Here is a 21030-nt window from a genome sequence, read left to right on the forward strand (position 1 = left end):
CAAAATCAAGACCTCCTTATACCAACCACTCAATATTCTCAATGGAGAGGTTACGTTATGTCTGAATGTTGACCGTGTTAAGTGTATGTCTAGAGACAAGGGGTAAAACAAACACCATTAGTTGTATTGCTAGATAATTGTTTAATGGTTATTGTATTTGTTTCAAAACCAATAAAATTTTGTTTTTAAAAAAGATACGGTCTTGTACTGTCAATATATGGACTAGCTCAATGTGCTTCGTTCCCAGTTCACCATGACCACCATTAGGGAAAGTGGTTTAAATAGGTTGTCAAGATGGTGGCCTCCATATATGGGACATGGGTGGCACTGTGGTCTAAACCACTGAGCCTCTTGGGCTTGCCGATCAGAAGGCCAGCAGTTTGAATCCCCGCAATGGGGTGATGTCAGTGAAGGAACTTCTCTGACAGGTGAGCTCCCGTTGCTCTGTCCCAGCTCCTGCCAACCTAGCAGCTTGAACGCACACCAGTGCAAGCAGATAAATAGGTACCACTGTGGCAGGAAGGTGAACTGCATTTCCATGAGCTCTGGTTTCCGTCACGGGTTCTGTTGCACCAGAAGCGGTTTAGTCATGCTGGCCACATGACCTGGAAAGCTATCTGTGGACAAATGCCAGCTCCCTCAGCCTGAAAAGTGAGATGAGCGCCGCACCCCATAGTCGCCTTTGACTGGACTTAACTGTCCAGGGTCCTTTACCTTTAACTTCCAGATATTCCTGGACTCCAGCTCTCATCAGCCCTGCCAGCTGGGACTATGGGTGCTGCAGTCCAGCAATATCCGGAAAGCACCACATTGGCTAACCATGGGGACTAGATCACACGTGGCCAAAAACTAGATCATAGCATGAGCCTGTCAATTTAGGCCAATGGGGCATCTTCTCCAACATTCTGCTCTCATGGTGGCCAACCAGACGCCTGTGGGAAGCATGCAAGCGGACATGAACACAACACTCTGCCCACCTATGACTCATAGCAACTTATTCAGAGTCACACTGATAGTGGAGGTAGAACTTAGCCATTGCGGCTAGTGGCCATTGATACTAGATTTCCAGGGTACCACCTAATGCTTGCTGTTTCCAAGCATCCATGCAAAGAACACAGGACTAACTAGACTTCGATCTATATCCAGCCGGGCTGGATTGTGTTCTTAAAAGCAGGAGTACCTACTTGGGACCAGTTAACCCAGCTGAGTTATGCTTTAATACCTTCCCAACTGTGTGTTCTTGCTTTATAATTCTTACACTCATTGCTGGACCACAGGGATTCGCGTTCCACAAACAAACAAGGGGGAAAAGAAAGAAATAGACCATGCAAGATTGAGGTTTGCCCAACTCAAGGCCTTCAGGCACCTTGCAGACTCATTCAAGGAACATGCATATGCGCAGACACAGCAAAATAAATGCACCCAGGTACTTTTCTGTTCTTCACTTTCTGCTGTTTATTTAGACAAGCTTATCTGAAGGGGGTGCAGAAATAAATCCTTCCTTTTGTTTGGAGTGCAGTGTTTTCTCATTAGAGGCCTGCATTCCCTCTAAGCCTTTCAAATATTCATATATTTTTTCATATATTCTTTCCTGACTAATTATGCACAAGGCAAGCACCTATGTTTGCTTTTGATTTGTGCTGCTCTGCATTTTCCTCTTAGATATTAGATTACACACAGCAAATGCTTTCTCACTCACGCACACCCTTCTCACTTATCGGAGGGGGTTGGGGGAAAATCCATTTCCCAATAAAAAATTCTTAATTAGAATACATCTGTTCTCTGCATAGCCTCTTGGGAGGGGCAGCCGGAACAGCTCGGTGGCAAGGATCTCCTTACGTCAAGCACAGATTTCATATAGACTTGGCATCAAGTTCAACTAAAAGCAGCGCAGTTTGAAGTGTCCAACTTTCCTGAGATTGCTTCAGCAAAACATTAAGCCCATAATGAATGTCAGGTGTGAAACAAAAGGTCCCAAGACAATGGGATAGGTTGTTGAACTACAAAGTGGGCTCTCCTTCATGGAGAGCACGTGTTGCGGTGGAAGCAACCATGACATCCCCTGTTGCTGGGCGGGTTAGTTTGGGTGGCCACGGATTTGATTGGGCACCTCCAATGTTGCTGGGGAAAATTGATTGTTGCAATTTTATTTGATTGATGGGGGTGCTATATAGATCCCTGTGCGCAGCGTTGAGCTTCTTCTTTTCACTGCGCACATCGGATTACCCGCCCACCCTCCCTTTATTTAGGATTTGTTTGCGCTGACCTTGCTATGCCTGTCATGGGGTCGCCTGCCTTGGAGCGGGGGCCTGGTAGGAATTTTGTCCATTTGGCTGATTGGCTGGTGCCATTTGGTTTTTGCCTAATGTGTAGCAAAACGTCACAACTTGTAAGGTTGCAGTTAGGCATTGGTTAATTTTTTGGTTGGTGGAGGGGATGTGGTTGGCTGTGTCTGCCCCTCCAATGCTGCTGCTGCAAAGGTATTCCATTAAAGGAATCCAAGGGCTCTCCATGCTTTTGTCCGTATCCCTGGCAAAGGGCTAGGGCCATGCAAGAACCCCAAAGAGCATTTGGGGAGAGGGGAGAGCCTGGTGCCCATCTTTTTCTCTCCCCAAAATTGTTTACCCCTACTGACTTCCGCATGGGTGTGGTTGTCACTTCTGTTCCTACCTCCAAGTGGGAACAGATAGTTGCTAACCAATGCCTATGCAACCACTCACTTACTGTAATTCAATAAAGTTGTGGCCAAAATTATGCCAAAAACCAAAACAAAAATGGCCAGGAGGAGGAGAATAGCCAGATATATCAACTGTTCATAGCCAGACCAGGACTGCTGAGACCCTGGTTATTATGCAGAAGGTGCATTTTTCCTATGATGCTAGAGTATTATTTAAAAACTGCTCAGTTGCCTTTCCAAATAACCTCTTCCTAAGGCAGATTGCAACAGATCATCTAATACCCAAACCTAACTGTGCAATAAGAAGCGAGTCCCATATATCCAGTGAGGGTTAATCATGAGTAAGCGCATTTATAATTGCAGCCTACTTTCACTTATTTTTTTCACTAAACCGGTATTTTGAATTGTTCTTGCAGCCTTGCTCATGGCTAAAACGTTATAGGGCAAAGTGGGCAATATGTACAGGTAGAATGTTTAATAGCCACATGCATTTGGAGACAGGTTTTTGCGATGTTTAAGCGTATGCATTTTTACTTGTTAGGCAGCTATTTTTGTAGTATAAATTTGCATTGATCGCATTAAGTTATTTTTGCCCAAGCGCTTTCAGCTGAATCTTTTGATATATACCTGTGTGTGCAACGAAGAAGCATCAAATCCATTAGACAGAGCGAGCCATTCATATTTGCAAAGCAGGGGAAAAGCTTATTTTCTAAACTATATATTTTTGTGTGAGTTGATTCGCTTCTAACAGATGGGAGCCGAAACCAGAGCTCCCATTTTTAACCATGCTTGGCTATTTGCTATTAATCTTCTTGGCCCAGAAGTTGGGTGTGGGAAATGATGGATCTGTGCTGATCTGCCACAAATACACTAGAATTATTAGAAAGGGATGACGTTTTAATAGCAGGTCATTTGTGTAATAATGGGGAAGAGAAGGTGGGGAGGGGGCATGACTTTTGCATTAAAAAAAGGAGGGTAGGATTGGGGGGGGGGGGAGAGAGAGAAAGAGAGCGTCTAACTGGTTCAAGCTTCCCTGGAGTGCAAGGATAAAGAGAATATGTAAATAAAAACATCCGAGCTAGTCTAAAAATGAGAAATGGGAAACTGTAACACAACAAAAACATTTCCCAGAGCAGACATTCTGGCTCAGCGCCAGGTCTTTAAAAACCACTGTTAATAATGGCGTAGTAGCTTGCCTTGGTAAGGAAGCAGCTGTGAAGAGAATCAATTCTGCATTACAAGAACAGGACAAAGATTTGGAACATTAATGTCCCCGTGTGGGGAGGCAAGTGGAGGGGAGAGAGAAGAGAGGGAGACCTGGAATCCTTCCTTCCCTTTGCCTTCTGCAACCAGAAAGCCCAGATCCTGCAGCTGGGTCATGCAGATTTTCAAAATGTGCAAGATTTAGATATTTCGGTTGCATGGCAGGGGCCATAATCAAGCAATAGAGCTTGGATAGCTCAGCTGGTTCAAGTGTGGATAACACCAAGGTTGCAGGTTTGATCCCCATATGGGATAGCTGTATACAATGGTACCTCGGGTTAAGTACTTAATTCGTTCCGGAGATCCGTACTTAACCTGAAACTGTTCTTAACCTGAAGCACCACTTTAGCACGCTTCCGGAGCACGATTTCTGTTCTCATCCTGAAGCAAAGTTCTTAACCTGAAGCACTATTTCTGGGTATGTAACCTGAAGCGTATGTAACCTGAAGCGTATGTAACCTGAGGTACCACTGTATTCCTGCATTGCAGAGGGTTGGACTTGATGATCCTAGCTTTGCAAGTCTTTGATTCTATGCTTTGCACGCGAAAGGACCCCAGTTTTAGTTTCTGGCATCCGGATGCATCAAGATGGAGGGATTTGCCTCTGTTTCCCTGACGTTGGAAGAGCAGACAGAGGTGCATAAAATCAGGACCGGCAGGGAGAAAATGAATAGGGTGAATTTTCCCTTCCTCTCTTGCTATCAGGCCCGGGGGATTCTCCCCTCCCCCCAGTAGCATCAAAGAGCAAGGAAGAAACAAGAAAGTATTTATGGTTTTATTCAGTCCTCGTGGTGCAAGACAAAGAATCCTGTCCTCTACTCCATAGTGACATCGCTCACTCTGAGCTCCTGCCCTTCTCTTCCCAGTAACAGCCCTTGGCTCTTCGGGGGGGGCAGCAGTAGTGAAATGTCCTTGAGCCCATTGCTCTTGAACTCTAATTGGGCGATGAGATCTCGGGGAGTTTGGCTCTTCTATGCTTTCCAAGATGGCTGTTCTCCCCCTCCTTCTCCTAACACCTCATAACTAAGCTGTTCTGAGTTCTGCTGTAATTCAATCCTGTCTCCCTCTTTTCTGGAAGCTACTGGAGAAGGGTGGGGGGGGGCAATCTCAACCATTCCCCGTCCTCCTCCGAGGGAAGCAGAGGAGAAGGAGGGGGTGATCTCCAACCCTCCTTCTCCCCCTCCTCTTTGGTCCAGTCCCTGACAATACGGGGTCATCCAATTAAGACGAATGGTGGGAGATGGGAGACAGACCAAACAGAGGGCTGCTTTACACAGGGTGTAATTCAATGACAGAACCTGCTATTTGCAAGGAACAGCAATGGTCACCAACTCAGATGGCTTTCATAGGAGGTTAGATAAATTCACGGAGCCTCATGCTATTAATGGCGATCGATTAGGATGGTCGTGCACTGCCTCAAGAGCCAGAGGCAATATGCCCCTGAATACTAGTGAATATAGTTAAAGCTATGGTTTTCCCAGTAGAGATGTATGGAAGTGAGAGCTGGACCATAAAGAAGGCTGGTAGCCAAAGAATTGACACTTTTGAATTATGGTGCTGGAAGAGACTCTTGAGAGTCCCATGGACTGCAAGAATATCAAACTTATCCATTCTGAAGGAAATCAGCCCTGAGTGCTCACTGGAAAGACAGATCGTGAAGCTGAGGCTCCAATAATTTGGCCACCTCATGAGAAGAGAAGACTCCCTGGAGAAGACCCTGATGTTGGGAAAGATGGAGGGCACAAGGAGAAGGGGACGACAGAGGACGAGATGGTTGGACAGTGTTCTCGAAGCTATGAACATGAGTTTGACCAAACTGCGGGAGGCAGTGGAAGACAGGAGTGCCTGGTGTGCTCTGGTCCATGGGGTCACAAAGAGTCGGACACGAATAAACGACTGAACAACAACAACAAAATGGGAGCAGGTCCACTGCTTTCAGGATGTCCACAAGTATCTGGTAGGCCGCTGTGGAAACAAAATGGCCTTGAGCCCCAGGGCTCACCTTATGTCCTCACTCATTACAGAATGGTATATTTCAAATTACTGGAGAAGGAGGAATGGTATCTTAAGATGTTGGAATATGCAGAGTTAGCAGGTCTGATCAAGATGATAGAACGTACAAAGAAGATTGGAAAATATTTGTAGATTACCATATTTTTCACTCTATAACACGCACAAGACCATAACACGCACATAGTTTTTAGAGGAGGAAAACAAGAAAAAAAAATATTCTAAACGAAATAGTGGATATATGATATTTGTGGTTCATGCTGTGGCCACAGACATGTGATCTGACAGTGAGTTTGGAGTAGCCCAATGCAAAAATCCTGAGGATCCATGTGGCTCCATGCTTTGTAACCACGGAGGAGGGAAGGAAGGAGAACCATGGATCCTCTGCTCACGACTGCAGCAGATCTCCCCCACCACCCACAGGCATTCGCTCCACAACACGCACAGACATTTCCCCTTACTTTCTAGGAGGAAAAAAGTGAGTGTTATGGTGCAAAAAATACAATATATTAAAAGTCAGTGTCAGCAGGTAAATGCGTTAGCAGGATTAGAGTAGATTCAGCGGTATAAGGTAAAGTGAGGTTAAAATAAGATGAGAGGGGAAGGTATGGAATATTTAGCATATGCAAAGTAGATGGGTAACTGAAGACACCATGGAAGGAGGGGGAGGGAAATAAAGACTATTGGGAGTGTTTGGGTGGTTATTGTATAAATGTGAAATATGTAACAGAAAAGCAAATAAAATTTTTATATACAAAATGGTATCTTTGTGTGGGCCTGGCCTGACTGTGTAGCTTGGCTGATCTCACTTTCTCTTCCCAAGAAACTACTGGTTTGCAATAATTGGCCCATGGAAGAGGCGAAAAAGATCCAAGGGACATGTCTATCCTTTCCCCATGTTTCTACATCATATCCCATCGTGAAGCCATTCTGAGCTGCCCCCAAATAATGTCTTGTAGTGTGGAATACTACTGCATCCAACTTCCTGTCCCTCTAGAGAAAGGGGAATAGGAGACTAGGAAGGGTCTGGTGTCTTGTTTTGAGGAATATGAACTTTGAAAATTCCCGTACTGATCTGCAGCTCTTGGACTAATGTGTGGATTGGAACTTAGCTACCCAACAGAATCTGCCTTCTAAATGTTTAAGCCATCAAAACACAACTATAAATGCGTACTTTGAATGAAAAGTACACGTCCGCACCTCAAAACATCTATTTAAATCTGTCGACTTCAACTGGTCTCTTGTGAGGGTGACTTAAGTCAGATACCAGCCATTGAGACCGTTCAGAACCATGAATATCCTGGAAGTTGAAAGAAACTTTCCCCTTCCACCAAGCACTTTGCAACTCAGAAGCTGGTGTGCATTTCTCTAAAAAAGAAATGAGCCGCTCGTACATTTTTAACCAAGACATTTGGAGGCCTGAGTGACCTTCATGTCAGAAAGTGAATGATGCCTTATTAAATGAGTTAATATTCACAATGACACAGACAAATCCCTCCTGATAAAAATCTCTTTTATAGCCGTGACCTTTCGGATACATCTTTCCTGGAAGTGTGGGAAATGGCTGCCACTGTCAACCACTCTGACGAAGGCCGCGGTTTCTCCCTCCCCTCCCCCCACCTTACCTGTAATAACAATCTCTCATCCCCTATGACGGCAGCTTGATTCCAATCAATCACTTCGGAGAATGGCAGCTCCCATCCATTGCTGAGCATCACAGGAACACAGGCAGCCTGCGTAGGCAATCATTAAAATCAGGAAAATGGAAACAATTGCAGCAAAGGCACACTGGCCCTTCCAAGGCCCTGTGGCAATGAAACTGCAGCCTATTCTGCAGAAATGGGACTTTAATAGAGAATTATGTTGAAAAGTATTGTGGGACCACTGCCATGCCACATTCTGAGGATCACTGAACCTTGGGTCTGGCAGGTCCACTATTGGAAGGCTCATATACTCAGACCACAGAAAGAGAGAGTGGGAAGGCCATCAGCGGAGTGGCCCTTGTTTATTCCCTCTAATTTCTGGCTACTTGCATGGATACACACAGATTGGTACAGGATACACACAGATTGGTACAGCCCTGTGTGGGCTTGCTGTTGGGTCAGAAGGTCCAGCAAATGCAGAACATGGCAGCTACGTCGCTGCGTGGGCCACCCTATCACAATCATATTGCACCGGTTCTGGAGGGTTTGCCATGGCTACTAATTGGCTACTGAGCCAAAACGAAGGTGCTTATTATTTTTTAAAAAATAAAAAATAGGATTTTTATATTAAAGATTTTCAAAACACAGAAAAGTACATGGCACCTCCACTTTCAATTCACAGAGCCTTTTTCACGGTTCATTTACACATAGTGAGAGATGCCTTTGTCATAGACATCTTGCACTTGGGGGAAAAGAGAGGGGAGAGAGAGAGATGGGGGTGTTGTTCTCTCATTCTGTCACACAGTGTTAGTGTAGGGGGTTGTATCAGCATCATGTGGGTAGGTTCTTTGTGTGTGTATACACCCACCCACCCACTGAGAGAGGTTACGAGGGATGAAGGTGCTTTTGTTGATATACAATGCCCTAATGACTTCAGGTCTGGATAGCTGGAGGAAGGCCTGCACCCATATAAGACCTTCCTGCATGTTGAGATCCTCAGAAAAGGCTCTCCTGGTTTTACCGACCCCAGCTGAAGCACATTCCATGGCAACCCAGTGGGGAGGGCCTTCTCTGTGGTGGCACCCAGCCTACGGAATTCCATATCCTCTAAAGAAGGCGGGTCTAAACTCTGATGAGCTTTTGGTGCCTCCTTAAAACTCACCTGTTCACCCAGGTCCCTGCTGGCTATTAATTCCTAGCTTGGTTATATCAGTGATTAGAATTTTAGATTTTAATACATGGATTACATTGTATTCTATTTATATCTCTCGGTAGCTCCAGCACCTTCAGAGTGTGGGGGAATTTCAGCCGGGAAGAGACCTTTCCTGAAGCCCTTCTCCACAGGGCTGCTTCCAGCAACTTCATTTTACAGCTTCGGTCATACTCTCTATCTTGGCCTTTGATGGTTCGGGTGTTTTGTTTTGTGGGATCCATATTTGTAAACGCGGCATCTTTCCTTTTAAAGGCATGGCCTCCCGCACCTCCACTTGTGTGCCATGGTAACAGGCTCATTTCCTTTCCATTCACAACTGTGCCATTCACAACTGACCCTACCGTTTCCAGTGCCTGCTGTTTTGAAATCCTGGTGGATCAATGCGGGGTCAAGGACAGACGTCACCGCGGCAAAGAAGAACGCTCCCGACCCCAGCCTTTTGCTGCAGAGATGCCCTTTATTTTTTAACAGTTATTTTCATGCCATTTTAACCCTGGGCGTGCTCTCCCCTGCAGATCGCTTCCCTGTCGCCTGCCTGTTCAAAATCCAACCTAATTGATGCCGTCACTTAAAACTTACTTAGTATGCAATGTGAAAACCCGGGCAGAATTTATAGGCAATTTTGTCTCGGCTGAATTAAAACAATGAGCTGTATTATTTATTTCCTCCTAACTTCCTGGTTGGATGAAGTCAGTGTTTCTCCAGGAATATAGATTCTCTCCCCCACCACACTGCACACACTCCCCAAGTTCAACAAACCCTCTTAGGCTAAGTTAGGGTTACCAGATGTCCCCGGTTCCTGGGGACAGTCCCCAGATTTGCAAATCTGTCCCCGGAAACGTGGCAGCAGCAGCCTGGTAGCGCAGTTGGCTAAGGCTGGCTTCAGGAGCTGCTCACTACTCACTGCTGCCGCCACTGCCAAAGGTGAACCAGGGACGTCTGGTGGTACACATCTCCTGCCCCTTTCCCCCTTTGCACTTTTTTAAAAAACTGGGCAATGGCTGCTCGCCCGTGACTCCCGAGCCTCCCCCGATCTGTCAAAACAAAGGGGGAAGGGGGCAGGAGATCAGGGAAGGCTTGGGAGTCATGGGCAGGCAGCACGCCGTTGCCCAGTTTTTTAAAAAACTGCGCATTTATGTTTCACAGGGTGAGAAAGAAGGGCTTTGCACCTTTATACAATATGCATGTGTGCTTGGGCCCAGAGTCTTTTGCCTCACCATCCCCACTACTGACTCCCTGTTGCTACTCAGCTTCAAATAAGTAAGTAAGTAAGTAAGCAAGCAAGCAAGTAAGTGTCCACGGATTCATTGAAAAAAATCTGGTAACTATAGGCTAAGACAACCCAGCTTTGGTGCGGGCAAAATAGCTGCTGACTGCTCCTGAAGTAGGAACGCTGGATTATGGACTATTAGGGAAATGAAATCTCCAATGAAATCTTCCTCTTGCCTGGCTATCACGCAGCACAGAATTCCAGCTGACAGGAGTGCTAAACGGCTCTAAGTCTCCAGTCAAACGGTTGATCTTACCTGCAGGGCCTCCAGGAACCTGAAGGATCCCAGCCTCCGGCCACGAGGGACGAGACAGAAAGTGGCATTGTGCAGCATTTCACGATAATCATACCTAACAGGAGACAGAGAGGGGGAAAATAATAAATTAACAACGAGCCCGGGAGTAACTGTGCATGCAAATGTAAACATCTGGTGCGGCACATCTGGTTAGACTCATCGCTGGACCAGCTCACATCTGCAAAGCTGGCATCGCATTAGGGGAGACACAACAGGAACAAAAGCAAAAAAGAGAAAGGAAAACAAATGTAGATGGCAATATGAAAGCAATTGAGTGATGCTGAACTGAGTCCCCCTCCTCGGTGCTGGATTTACATATAAGCTAAACATGCTATAGCTTAGGGCCCCACTCTCTTGGGAGCCCCCAAAAAAACTTAAAGAAAAGAAAAACACCTGGGTGTACATTTCCAAAATATAAGATAAAAACCAAATAAAATAAAACCTACATACAGAAACAGTGTTTTGTGTTGTGTAGGTTCCTATGATGTAAGTAATGGTGCCCCGCTTTCTAGCCTGCTCCCTAAAATATCACTGGTTTGCTCATTTCTATATATAGGCAATGACAAACCTAGACAGCATCTTAAAAAGCAAATACATCACCTTGCTGACAAAGGTCCGTATGGTTAAAGCTATGGTTTTCCCAGTAGTGATGTATGGAAGTGAGAGCTGGACAATAAAGAAGGCTGATCGCCGAAGAATTGATGCTTTTGAATTATGGTGCTGGAGGAGACTCTTGAGAGTCCCATGGACTGCAAGAAGATCAAACCTCTCCATTCTGAAGGAAATCAGCCCTGAGTGCTCCCAGAAAGGACAGATCGTGAAGCTGAGGCTCCAATACTTTGGCCACCTCATGAGAAGAGAAGACTCCCTAGAAAAGACCCTGATGTTGGGAAAGATGGAGGGCACAAGGAGAAGAGGACGACAGAGGACGAGATGGTTGGACAGTGTTCTCAAGGCTACCAGCATGAGTTTGACCAAACTGTGGGAGGCAGTGGAAGACAGGAGTGCCTGGCATGCTCTGGTCCATGGGGTCATGAAGAGTCGGACACGACTAAACGACTAAACAACAACAACAACAACAATATATAGGGTGCCTACATTCTGCATGTGGAAAGGGCTTTAGATACCTATTAGGTCCATAAATTACCATATAGCATATATTCAACACAAAAAAACAGCACAGACAATTTGTTGTTGATAAAGGACAGCTGGACACAGAAAGGACCCCATTACCTTCAGTAGCTTAGCGCCTCATCAAACCTAAATCCGGCCCTGGCCGTCCTACAGATTATTTCTGTTTAAAAGCAATGGAGGACGGGCAGACAAAAAATGGGGGGTCAAGGAGGGTCGGTTGTGGTGGTGGAGGGAGTGGGAAAAGTCCCTATTTTCACCTGAGGAATGTTGGAGGGTGTGGGGTTTGCAGTGCAATGCTGTCACTGGTAAGAGAAGCAGAGATTAGGGGTGACTTTTAACGGAGGTTCAAGGAGACAGGGAGACTGAATGCAGGGAGAGAAAACAAGAGAGAAAACAGAAATGGAGAAGAATTTGGTTTGGTCCACATTTTTAACTGAATGGCCCTCATTTTTACCTCCTGGGTTTGCACATCAATTTGAATGCAATTCTTTGGCATTCACTTAAAATCATCACGGATTATTGTGGAAACAGGGTAGGCCAAACACATGGAAAAGTGACGTGTCAGAAATAGACGACCCATCTCACTAAAAGGGAACCCGGGCTTGGAATTTGTCCTGCTTTGCTGTTCTTTGTAAACGCGACAAACATTGTAAACATTGTCTATTTTTCTCGTCTTGGGATTTTTGGTTTCACATTGTAAACTACCCTTGGGAGAAGCTGGGATTAATATTATGTCTTCATATTAAACAACACAAAAAAACATACAGCATCTCTTTTGACTAAGCAGCAGAACAAAAACCATTTGTTGTTTGGAAAACGGTCTTGAGATGCATTTCTGAGCTCAACAGATGCTATTGCAATTTTTGTCGCTAGAACGATCTTGGGCTGAGGAAGATTGGCTCTGATTAATGTCAGATTGTTATCATTTTTTAATAAATCTACGTTTGGAATATGTGATTAATGAATTGATTTAATGCACCCCATTAAGTCACTCATGCTTTCCATTCTGGAAATATTGATGCAAAAGCTGCCCCACGAAGGCATCAATTTATTGTCACTGGAGAAAGAGGCTTGACAACCAATACAGCCAACCAAGAGCAACCAGGCACCAATACAATCTCACCTTAATCAACCCAGTAAAGGATGAAAAATGGCTAAAAAGAGTCAGATTGTGTAACTGTGGGCCAGCAGGGGACAAATTAGCTGGGCTAGGGAGGGAGAAAGAGTGATTCTAAATGTGTGTGTGTGTGTGTGTGTGTGTGTGTGTGTGTTGTGATGCAAGATTGGTTTGGAGAAGAAATTTTGGCAATTAAACACAGAGGACCGGTGACCCCCGTTTCTCAAAATTAAAGCGTTTAGCTAGACCCTACTGCTTTCTTTCCAATTCCATCAATCATTTCAGAACCATTTACCAAAAACACACATCAAATCCCTAACAGTTTCAAGCCAGTTATTAGCTAATTGTGCTTTTGGCAAACCTGCAAATGGCTCTCAACTTGCCAGCCTGCTGGTTCCAGAGACAAAAAGGATCGAGACTGAATCTCTCCTTGTCCCCCACCCCCGCCCCACCTCACATCTCTTAAACACACACATGCACCTTCCTTTTCAACAGAGATTTCTGTACTCTGCAAATAGTATAGTAAAATAGTCAATTTTTTACTTTGACAATAAAATCCTGCACAAAAACTTCGCAATGTTAATAATCTCATTTAATCATAGGCTGCAGACACTGAATGTTTTAAAGGTATTCTCTCTGTGTGTGTGAGAGAGAGAGAGAGTGTGTGGGTGATACATCTATACTGTACATGGACATATGCATTTCTGCTTTTATATTTAGTCTCAAGAGGCTGTGAAGACTGCAGTAAACTAATTTTCAATTACAGGCCCCATCATTAGGAGAGTCCCATTTGCTGAAAGTAGTGTGTATAACTTGCATGGGAATAAGCGTGGTTGTATGGGGAAAAGCCACTTGGAATGGATTAAGATTCCCTCCGCCACAGCCCAATGTAATTCCAAACGACAGAAGATGCAACTGATAGGCTGTATTAAAAAAAGAATAAAACCCTGCAATCTCATCCCCTGTCTCCCTTTTTTATACAGTGGTACCTCAGGATACAAGGGACGTGGGTTGCGCTGTGGGTTAAACCACAGAGCCTAGGACTTGCTGATCAGAAGGTCGGCAGTTCGAATCCCCACGATGGGGTGAGCTCCTGTTGCTCGGTCCCTGCTCCTGCCAACCTAGCAGTTCGAAAGCACGTCAAAGTGCAAGTAGATAAATAGGTACTGCTCCGGCGGGAAGGTAAACAGCGTTTCCGTGCGCTGCTCTGGTTCACCAGAAGCGGCTTAGTCATGCTGGCCACATGATCCAGAAGCTGTACGCCAGCTCCCTCGGCCAATAAAGCGAGATGAGCGCTGCAACCGCAGAGTTGGTCACAACAGGACCTAATGGTCAGGGGTCCCTTTACCTTTACCTTTACCTCAGGTTACATATGCTTCAGGTTACATACACTTCAGGTTACAGACTCCGCTAACCCAGAAATACTGCTTCAGGTTAAGAAATTTGCTTCAGGATGAGAACAGAAATTGTGCTCTGGCGGTGCGGCAGCAGCAGGAGGCCCCATTAGCTAAAGTGGTGCTTCAGGTTAAGAACAGTTTTAGGTAACCCGAGGTACCACTGTATCACCTTTTAAAACCAACTTTTTCTTGAACCTTCTCCCTTATATTTACACAAAAATTTGACAAACTATAGCTGCAATGATGCGCAGTTAAAAAGGTAAAGGTAAAGGTACCCCTGCCCGTACGGGCCAGTCTTGGCAGACTCTGGGGTTGTGCGCCCATCTCACTTAAGAGGCCAGGGGCCAGCGCTGTCCGGAGACACTTCCGGGTCACGTGGCCAGCGTGACATCGCTGCTCTGGCGAGCCAGAGCCGCACACGGAAACGCCGTTTACCTTCCCGCTGGTAAGTGGTCCCTATTTATCTACTTGCACCCGGAGGTGCTTTCGAACTGCTAGGTTGGCAGGCGCTGGGACCGAGCAGCGGGAGCGCACCCCGCCGCAGGGATTCGAACTGCCGACCTTTCGATCGGCAAGTCCTAGGCGCTGAGGCTTTAACCCACAGCGCCACCTGCGTCCCCTGATGCGCAGTTACGCTGATCCAATTCCAACCAGCCAACCAAATCCATATACAGTGTGTATGGAGAGAATTCTAGGAAGTCTACTATGAACAAGTGACAACTGACTCCCAAAATGCCCGTATCTTAGAATCACAGCATTGTAGAGTTGGAAGGGACCACAAACGCCATACCCCCCCCCCCCAATATTTTTTTGCCCAAGGTGGGGCTCAAACATATGACCCTGAGATTAAATGTCTTATGCTCTGCTGACTGAGCTACCCCAGCTGCTGCATCTGTTCCTTTCAACAGCACTGAAATTTGCAGAAACCAGCAGGCGAGGCTTTTCCAGATGTGGTGAGTATCATCACCATCTTCTCATGCCTGCACATCTGGCTGCACTTGGAAGCACAGGAGCAAGGGCTAGTAAAAAAAGCTGGCAGTAAAACACTGGAAAGGGACGAACAGAAGCGCCTGTGAGCTCTCGTTTGCAGGCACGATGCTATTCTCTGTCACCAGGCTTATAAAACAGCGCAGCACGTACTCTGCACTGGAGTAAAATTAAATCTACCCACCTAGGCATTCCAAATTCAGCACAACGGTAAAGCCAAATCCCACAATCTGCACAGGTTATGCAAACTGGGAGAATGCCAAATTGCTTTTATTTTGCAAACACCCTGCAACCTTTATGCATTTTCAGCAATTGTTTGCTTAGTCACGGAATGAGCCACGAGAGACCCCCAGATGCTCAGTCTCCAACCACTGGAGATCTTAGTTAGTTAGTTAGGCAGCCACCCATCTAGTTTCTGAAGTTCCTCAAGCATATCTCCACATTCGTAAGGACTAGAAACTTGCCATAAAAATCGAAAAGAGAAGAAAGAAAGCAGAGCTATTCAGGAAACCGGACCCAGATTTCGTACCACATTCTGTGTTCCTGAGGAATCACAGCATACATCCCACCCTGCTTATATCAGCAGGATAATTAACAACACCAATTTCTTTTTCTCCGCATGGACAGCAAATTGACCTTACAATTCAACAGCTTGCTTGGCACCATTCATGGGGGGAAAGCCACATTAAGAAGAGACAGTTAAAAAACCGAAGTTGCTATCTCCCCATTTCTAAGCACCAGCCTTTTTCTTCCCCTCAGTGTTTGTCGCACGATGGGAAAGTTTAACATGTACTAGAATAGCTTCCCCCTTTAGGGCTAATATATGCCAGTCCTATATTTCCCATCATTAATGTGCTAAAAATGTGAAAATCCAGTTAATGTTCTGGATAGCTACAAGCTCTGCAAAATGTCAGTTTTAGAGACGATATAAGAAAGAAAGTAATTCAAACTCTTAAAAAATAAAAAGTGGGCTAAGAAATGTGAATGTGGCAAATTTTCTATGCTGGAACATCTTCCCTCCCCTATAAACTCGTCTGCTACTGAGATGCAGAACCTGAGGTTTTCAATGCTGAGTCACGGAAAGTCTAACCACCTATCTCTGCCCTTCAAACATGGATAGCCGTGTGAGATGATCAAAGGGGGAGCCCACCCCCTCATCGCAGTCTTCGTCTGCTTGGGAGGGATCCAGAGGTAGAGGCTGGAGGGGGAAAGCAGGGGTCAGCTTCGTCTCCAGCTAGATCAGAGGAACTTTGTTGTGTCGTTACTTTCTGTGAATAACAGCTAATTGCATTACGAGTCTCAAGTTATTTCCTGCCCTGTGGATGGCCTGTGCTTGCCTGACAGCTCCTTGACACCTACTGTACCAAGGTAAAGTTCACGTTTACAGTGGTACCTCGGGTTAAGAACTTAATTCGTTCTGGAGGTCCGTTCTTAACCTGAAACTGTTCTTAATCTGAGGTAACCACTTTAGCTAATGGGGCTTCCTGCTGCTGCCGCGCCGCTGGAGCATGGTTTCTGTTCTCATCCTGAAGCAAAGTTCTTAACCCGAGGTACTATTTCTGGGTTAGCGGAGTCTGTAACCTGAAGCGTCTGTAACCCGAGGTACCACTGTATAGGAATCGTCCCTTAACTGGAGATTGCACACCAAGCATGCGCTTTGCCACTGGGCTTCTGACCCTCCCCAAGAAAGCAGAAGAGCATAGCTAAAGGACGGGCAGTTGGCCACCTCTCCTTTACCTCCTCAAGTGGAAAAACGGGCTTGGTTTGGTTCACCTGTATACCTAGTGTCTCATCTCTATCTAGATCCACTCGTGCTTGCAGACCTCACACAGCATTTTGGCAGCGGTTTATATAGGTTAATTATGAATTGTGAGTAATTTGGGAATTCCAAAAGGGGGAAAAAAGAGAAAGAGTTGGCACCATGCATGCGTTCACATCTTATTAAGAGCTGAATATCTTTAACAATATCCTACTTAGGAGCTGTCCCTGAAGGGACAGGAGATAGACAGTTGGTAACCTTTTAAGAGAAATGGATTAGTTCATTATATTAGACTTGGAAGGCGATCAAGGAAAATTTGAGGCCACTTTTGGAATACAATCACGATATGAAGGTAAAGTAGTGGCGGGGACTACCCAGAGACATTTTAATCAAATTATACAGCAATGGACTTAAGAAACTAATTGAGCAAGCCTTATGGCAAAATAAAATAAAACGGGGGGAATAAAAATCTGAGTCTGCTTTAATCAGGCAAATATCCAAGTGTTTTTTTGAACTTCTCACCAGAAACATTAAAGAAGCACGCAGCGCAGTCCCTGCTGCGTTGACCCACTCAGTGAGACCCACTGAGCTCATTGAGGCGACTCCCTAGTGAGTTTGCTTTAGGATTGCAACGGGAGACAGCTTTAAAGTCTGGGACTACAGGCTCAGCACAAAACAAAATCAGTTTGCAAGGTGCGTTTTCCACCAGAATAAATTCATTTTACATGGGGAGAAGGACTGGGGGTGGGTGGGTGTTTGTGTGCAGGGCCAGTTCATGGGAATGTTGAGGTTGGGACTCCAAGAAAGGCGAAGGGCCCGCTGAGCCCATTGCCCAGGTAGATTAGAGGCAGCATGAGGGAACTGAAAATAAATGCCATAGATATCTACCCTATCGAGTCATGCAAACCAACCCAAAGGGTAACGCTTCTACCGTCAAGCGCTGCCCCGTGTGGTGAACCACTGAACTGCAAGTAGCGGCTTGTCTCTGTCAGGGGTCATCTGGTGAACCAATCAAGTAAGAAGTATTAATGGGTCCCTTTTCGCAGCACTGAGGCCCCCCTGCGGTTTCGTCAAGACATTTTGGCACCTGAGGAGAACCACGGGACAGAACACCCCTTCCTACCAGGGAAGAAGGGGTGAGTAAAGATCTACATCAGGAACAAGGGAGGGGATAAAGATCTACATTGGGATCTGCTGATCCCTAGGGATACTGCCGTCTCACCTTGCCTCATGGGTGGGCCGGCCCTGGGGAAGGGAGGTAGCTCACTGGTAGGGCATCCACTCTACTTGCAGAAGGTCCCAGATCCCTGATATTTCCAGGGAGGGTTGAGAGACACCCTGGAGAGCTACTGCCAATAAATGTAGACAATACTGAGCTATAGATGGACCAATGGTGTCGGTCAGAGGAAGAAATAAATTGTAAAGGTGTCCACTCTGACTTTTGGCTTGTGCACTTGAGCACCAGCTATCCACCCTCTGCCCCAGCAGACCAGGGCAAAAGCACCCAAGAACACTTACTCCTAAAAATGGGACTTTACAGAGCAATGGATAATAATAATAATAATAATAATAATAATAATAATAATAGTACTATGAGAGCAGAAATTTAATTTTAGGAGCTTGACGCAGCACGAAGGATGAGCTATCAGTCTGACACACATCCCCCCCTTCCATCTGTGAAAAGCTTCTTGAATGTGTGAAGTGGTTATGCAAACGGCAACCTTTCACCAAGGTCCCTTCGTAGGAACCTGAATCACAGCCTCTTAACAGAGCAAAAATGCATCAACAGCCAGCCTGGTAGCAGATTGTGGGATAACAAGCATCTAAGAGGTTCCATTTGGACAGAGATGTTTTGTCTGTTGCATGAAAGATTCAAATGCTCCCACCCACCTCGGCTCTTATTACATCTAGCTGAAAATCTAAACACTGGCGTGCAATTTCTGAAATATCCCAATTGCCAGTAATTTTTATGCTGAAAAAGTGCTCTCTCTTAGCTGCATGTAGGCAAAAGTGTGAAGTGTGAGAATCTCAGGTCCCCAGGTCTTATGCAGTGGGGAATCAAGGGCAGAGTAGCATCTTGTATGCTGATTTACATCAGGGGTAACCTAACATGGTGTTCTCCCCAAACAGTTGGACTATAGGTCCCATCATCCTTGATCACTGGCAATGCTGTCTGGGGCTGATGGGAGTTGGAAGCAGTGTTAGAAATTAGCCAGGCGCCAGGTGCATTTTGCGACTGGTGCAGGTCCAATGATGACCATGTGGACATCTCTGGATGCAAGGTTGATGACTGACATCTCTACTCCCCCCCCTCAAGTAAGCAGAAGAGCTTATTTATTGCATTTATATCCCACCTTTTTCTCCCGGGAGTCCATGGTTCACCCCCCTCCTCAGTTATTCCCTACAACGACCCGGAGAGGTAGGTTAAGAGGAAGTGACTGACCCAAGGTCACCCACTGAACTTCCTGAGTGAGGATTTGAACCCTGGCCTCCTATGTCCTAGTCTGACACTCTAACCACTACACCACCCTGGCTTCCTAGAGTTCTTCCGCTATGGGGCAGGCCAATAAATTAAGTAGGTAAATAAATAAGGGAAAAGCAAAATGTCACTGAGAGAAGGATCTGAAAGATGAGGGCAAGTGGCTCACCTGTTTGGTTGTCTTAAGATTATTTGGGTAGCTAGGTTGTTGTTCCTAGCGTGTGAAGAGATCCATTTCGTGGAAAAAAGAGCCTTTTCTAATTCTAAGGACATACATATGGCAGGCTATGGAAGCAGACCTTTTGTTTCATACATCCTTCCAGCTGTGTGGAAAGCTCTGTCTCACTGCTTGGGAATGAAATGGTTCAGTTTAACAAAGTTCACCAAATTAATTCAAAAATCTCTGAACTACACCTGAAAGTAGTTCCCATACCTGCTGGGTGAAATGAACTTGACCTAAGTTAGTTTTGGGGTGGAAATTTGAATGATTTCTAGTTAATCTTTAAGTGTGTGTGTGTGTGTGTGTGTGTGTGTGTGTATTTATTCTTTAGACTCTTGGGGCTTTCAAGCTTAAAGATCATACCTGCAGGGGGAAATTAATTAACCGATTCACATTCCACTGTGTGTGTGCTTTGATGGGTTTTTAAAAGCCTTCTTAAGTATATTTTATCCCTCAGCACAGCAGCCTGCAACATTCTGAACGCTGAATTTTTGTGTGTGCGCCAAGGAACATTTGGGTGAACTCAAAGTGAACTGTGAACTGAACTCTTTCATTTCGTAAAGGGTAAAACACAAACTGGAATTAGTTCCTTTTCGGACACGTTGAACTTGAACTAGTTCCTTTCAGAAAGGGACTTCCTATGCTAAGCTCGTTCCCAAATGTGGGGCCGTAGATCGATGAATAAGCCATAAAACTGGGGAATAAGGTCTCGTTCTCCCTCAGGTCAAGCTGCAATGGCAGTCTTGGGTGGACATTACCCTGCAGGAGTATATATTCCCAAGTGCTTCAAGTACTTTTATTAGCCATTTTATTCTTGCTGTTGGGGTCTGAGCAAAGAGCCCTCATTCCCCACCCTGCCGTCATTCCACAAATATCCGTCACACATTTTATTAGCTTTCAGCCTGCTTTCCATAATGATTAAGTGGTGCATGCTTTCAGCTAATACCTTTTTAGGCAGTATAAACAAATGGCCCTATTTGTAATCAATTCTAATTTATTCACACTTTAATTGAAATATCCTTCCTTCCCACCACCCATAGCTGAGAAAACATACACGACCTCATCCATCACGCAGGTGTAAACACCAAAGTGCTGTGCTGGCAATTATCAGAATGAACAACATTCCTGTAATTTCAACTTCTCGATCTAACACGCTGCTTTGGGGGGGGGGGGAAGGAAAGTATCAGCCCTGTCAATCAATGCTTGGATTAGGCAGCGGCTCTGAATTCCCGAATAGTCATTATCCCAACCCGTAGAAGCAAACAGCAAGGGTTCTGCATCAATTAATCAGCCATAACTTACATTCCTCCCCAGTGTTTAAGGCTTCTCCCTCGTCGCTACACTGAAGAGATTATAAACTACCCAGGGAACCATTTTAATTCATAATGGCCATGATTCCTCAGTCCCCTGCTAATTTTAGCCTTGATCGTGTCTAAAATCATGGAGTTTCACTCTAGATGGTGAACCCGTCTAGCTAGTTCTGCGACTGCCAGTATTAATGGTCTCGATATTTCAGGTTTTAGAAGACAAACCTGAGATCTCTACACCACAACTTGCCAGCTAGTC

At 45.4% G+C, this 21030-nt stretch overlaps 1 protein-coding gene across 1 annotated transcript in view; it reads right to left on the reverse strand.

Moving 5' to 3' along the window:
• The window catches only part of EXT1 (exostosin glycosyltransferase 1), a 268942-nt gene that overhangs the window by 28814 nt on the left and 219098 nt on the right, over positions 1–21030 (reverse strand). Inside the window, exons 2-3 of the mRNA XM_079984289.1 lie at positions 10333–10426; positions 7576–7683 (exon numbers count right to left, since the gene is read on the reverse strand). Coding sequence (XP_079840415.1) covers positions 7576–7683; positions 10333–10426 — 202 coding nt within the window. The remainder of the gene's footprint in view (positions 1–7575; positions 7684–10332; positions 10427–21030) is intronic.

Source organism: Podarcis cretensis (assembly GCF_951804945.1).
Source record: "Podarcis cretensis genome assembly, chromosome: 7".
NCBI classification, from domain to species: domain Eukaryota; kingdom Metazoa; phylum Chordata; class Lepidosauria; order Squamata; family Lacertidae; genus Podarcis; species Podarcis cretensis.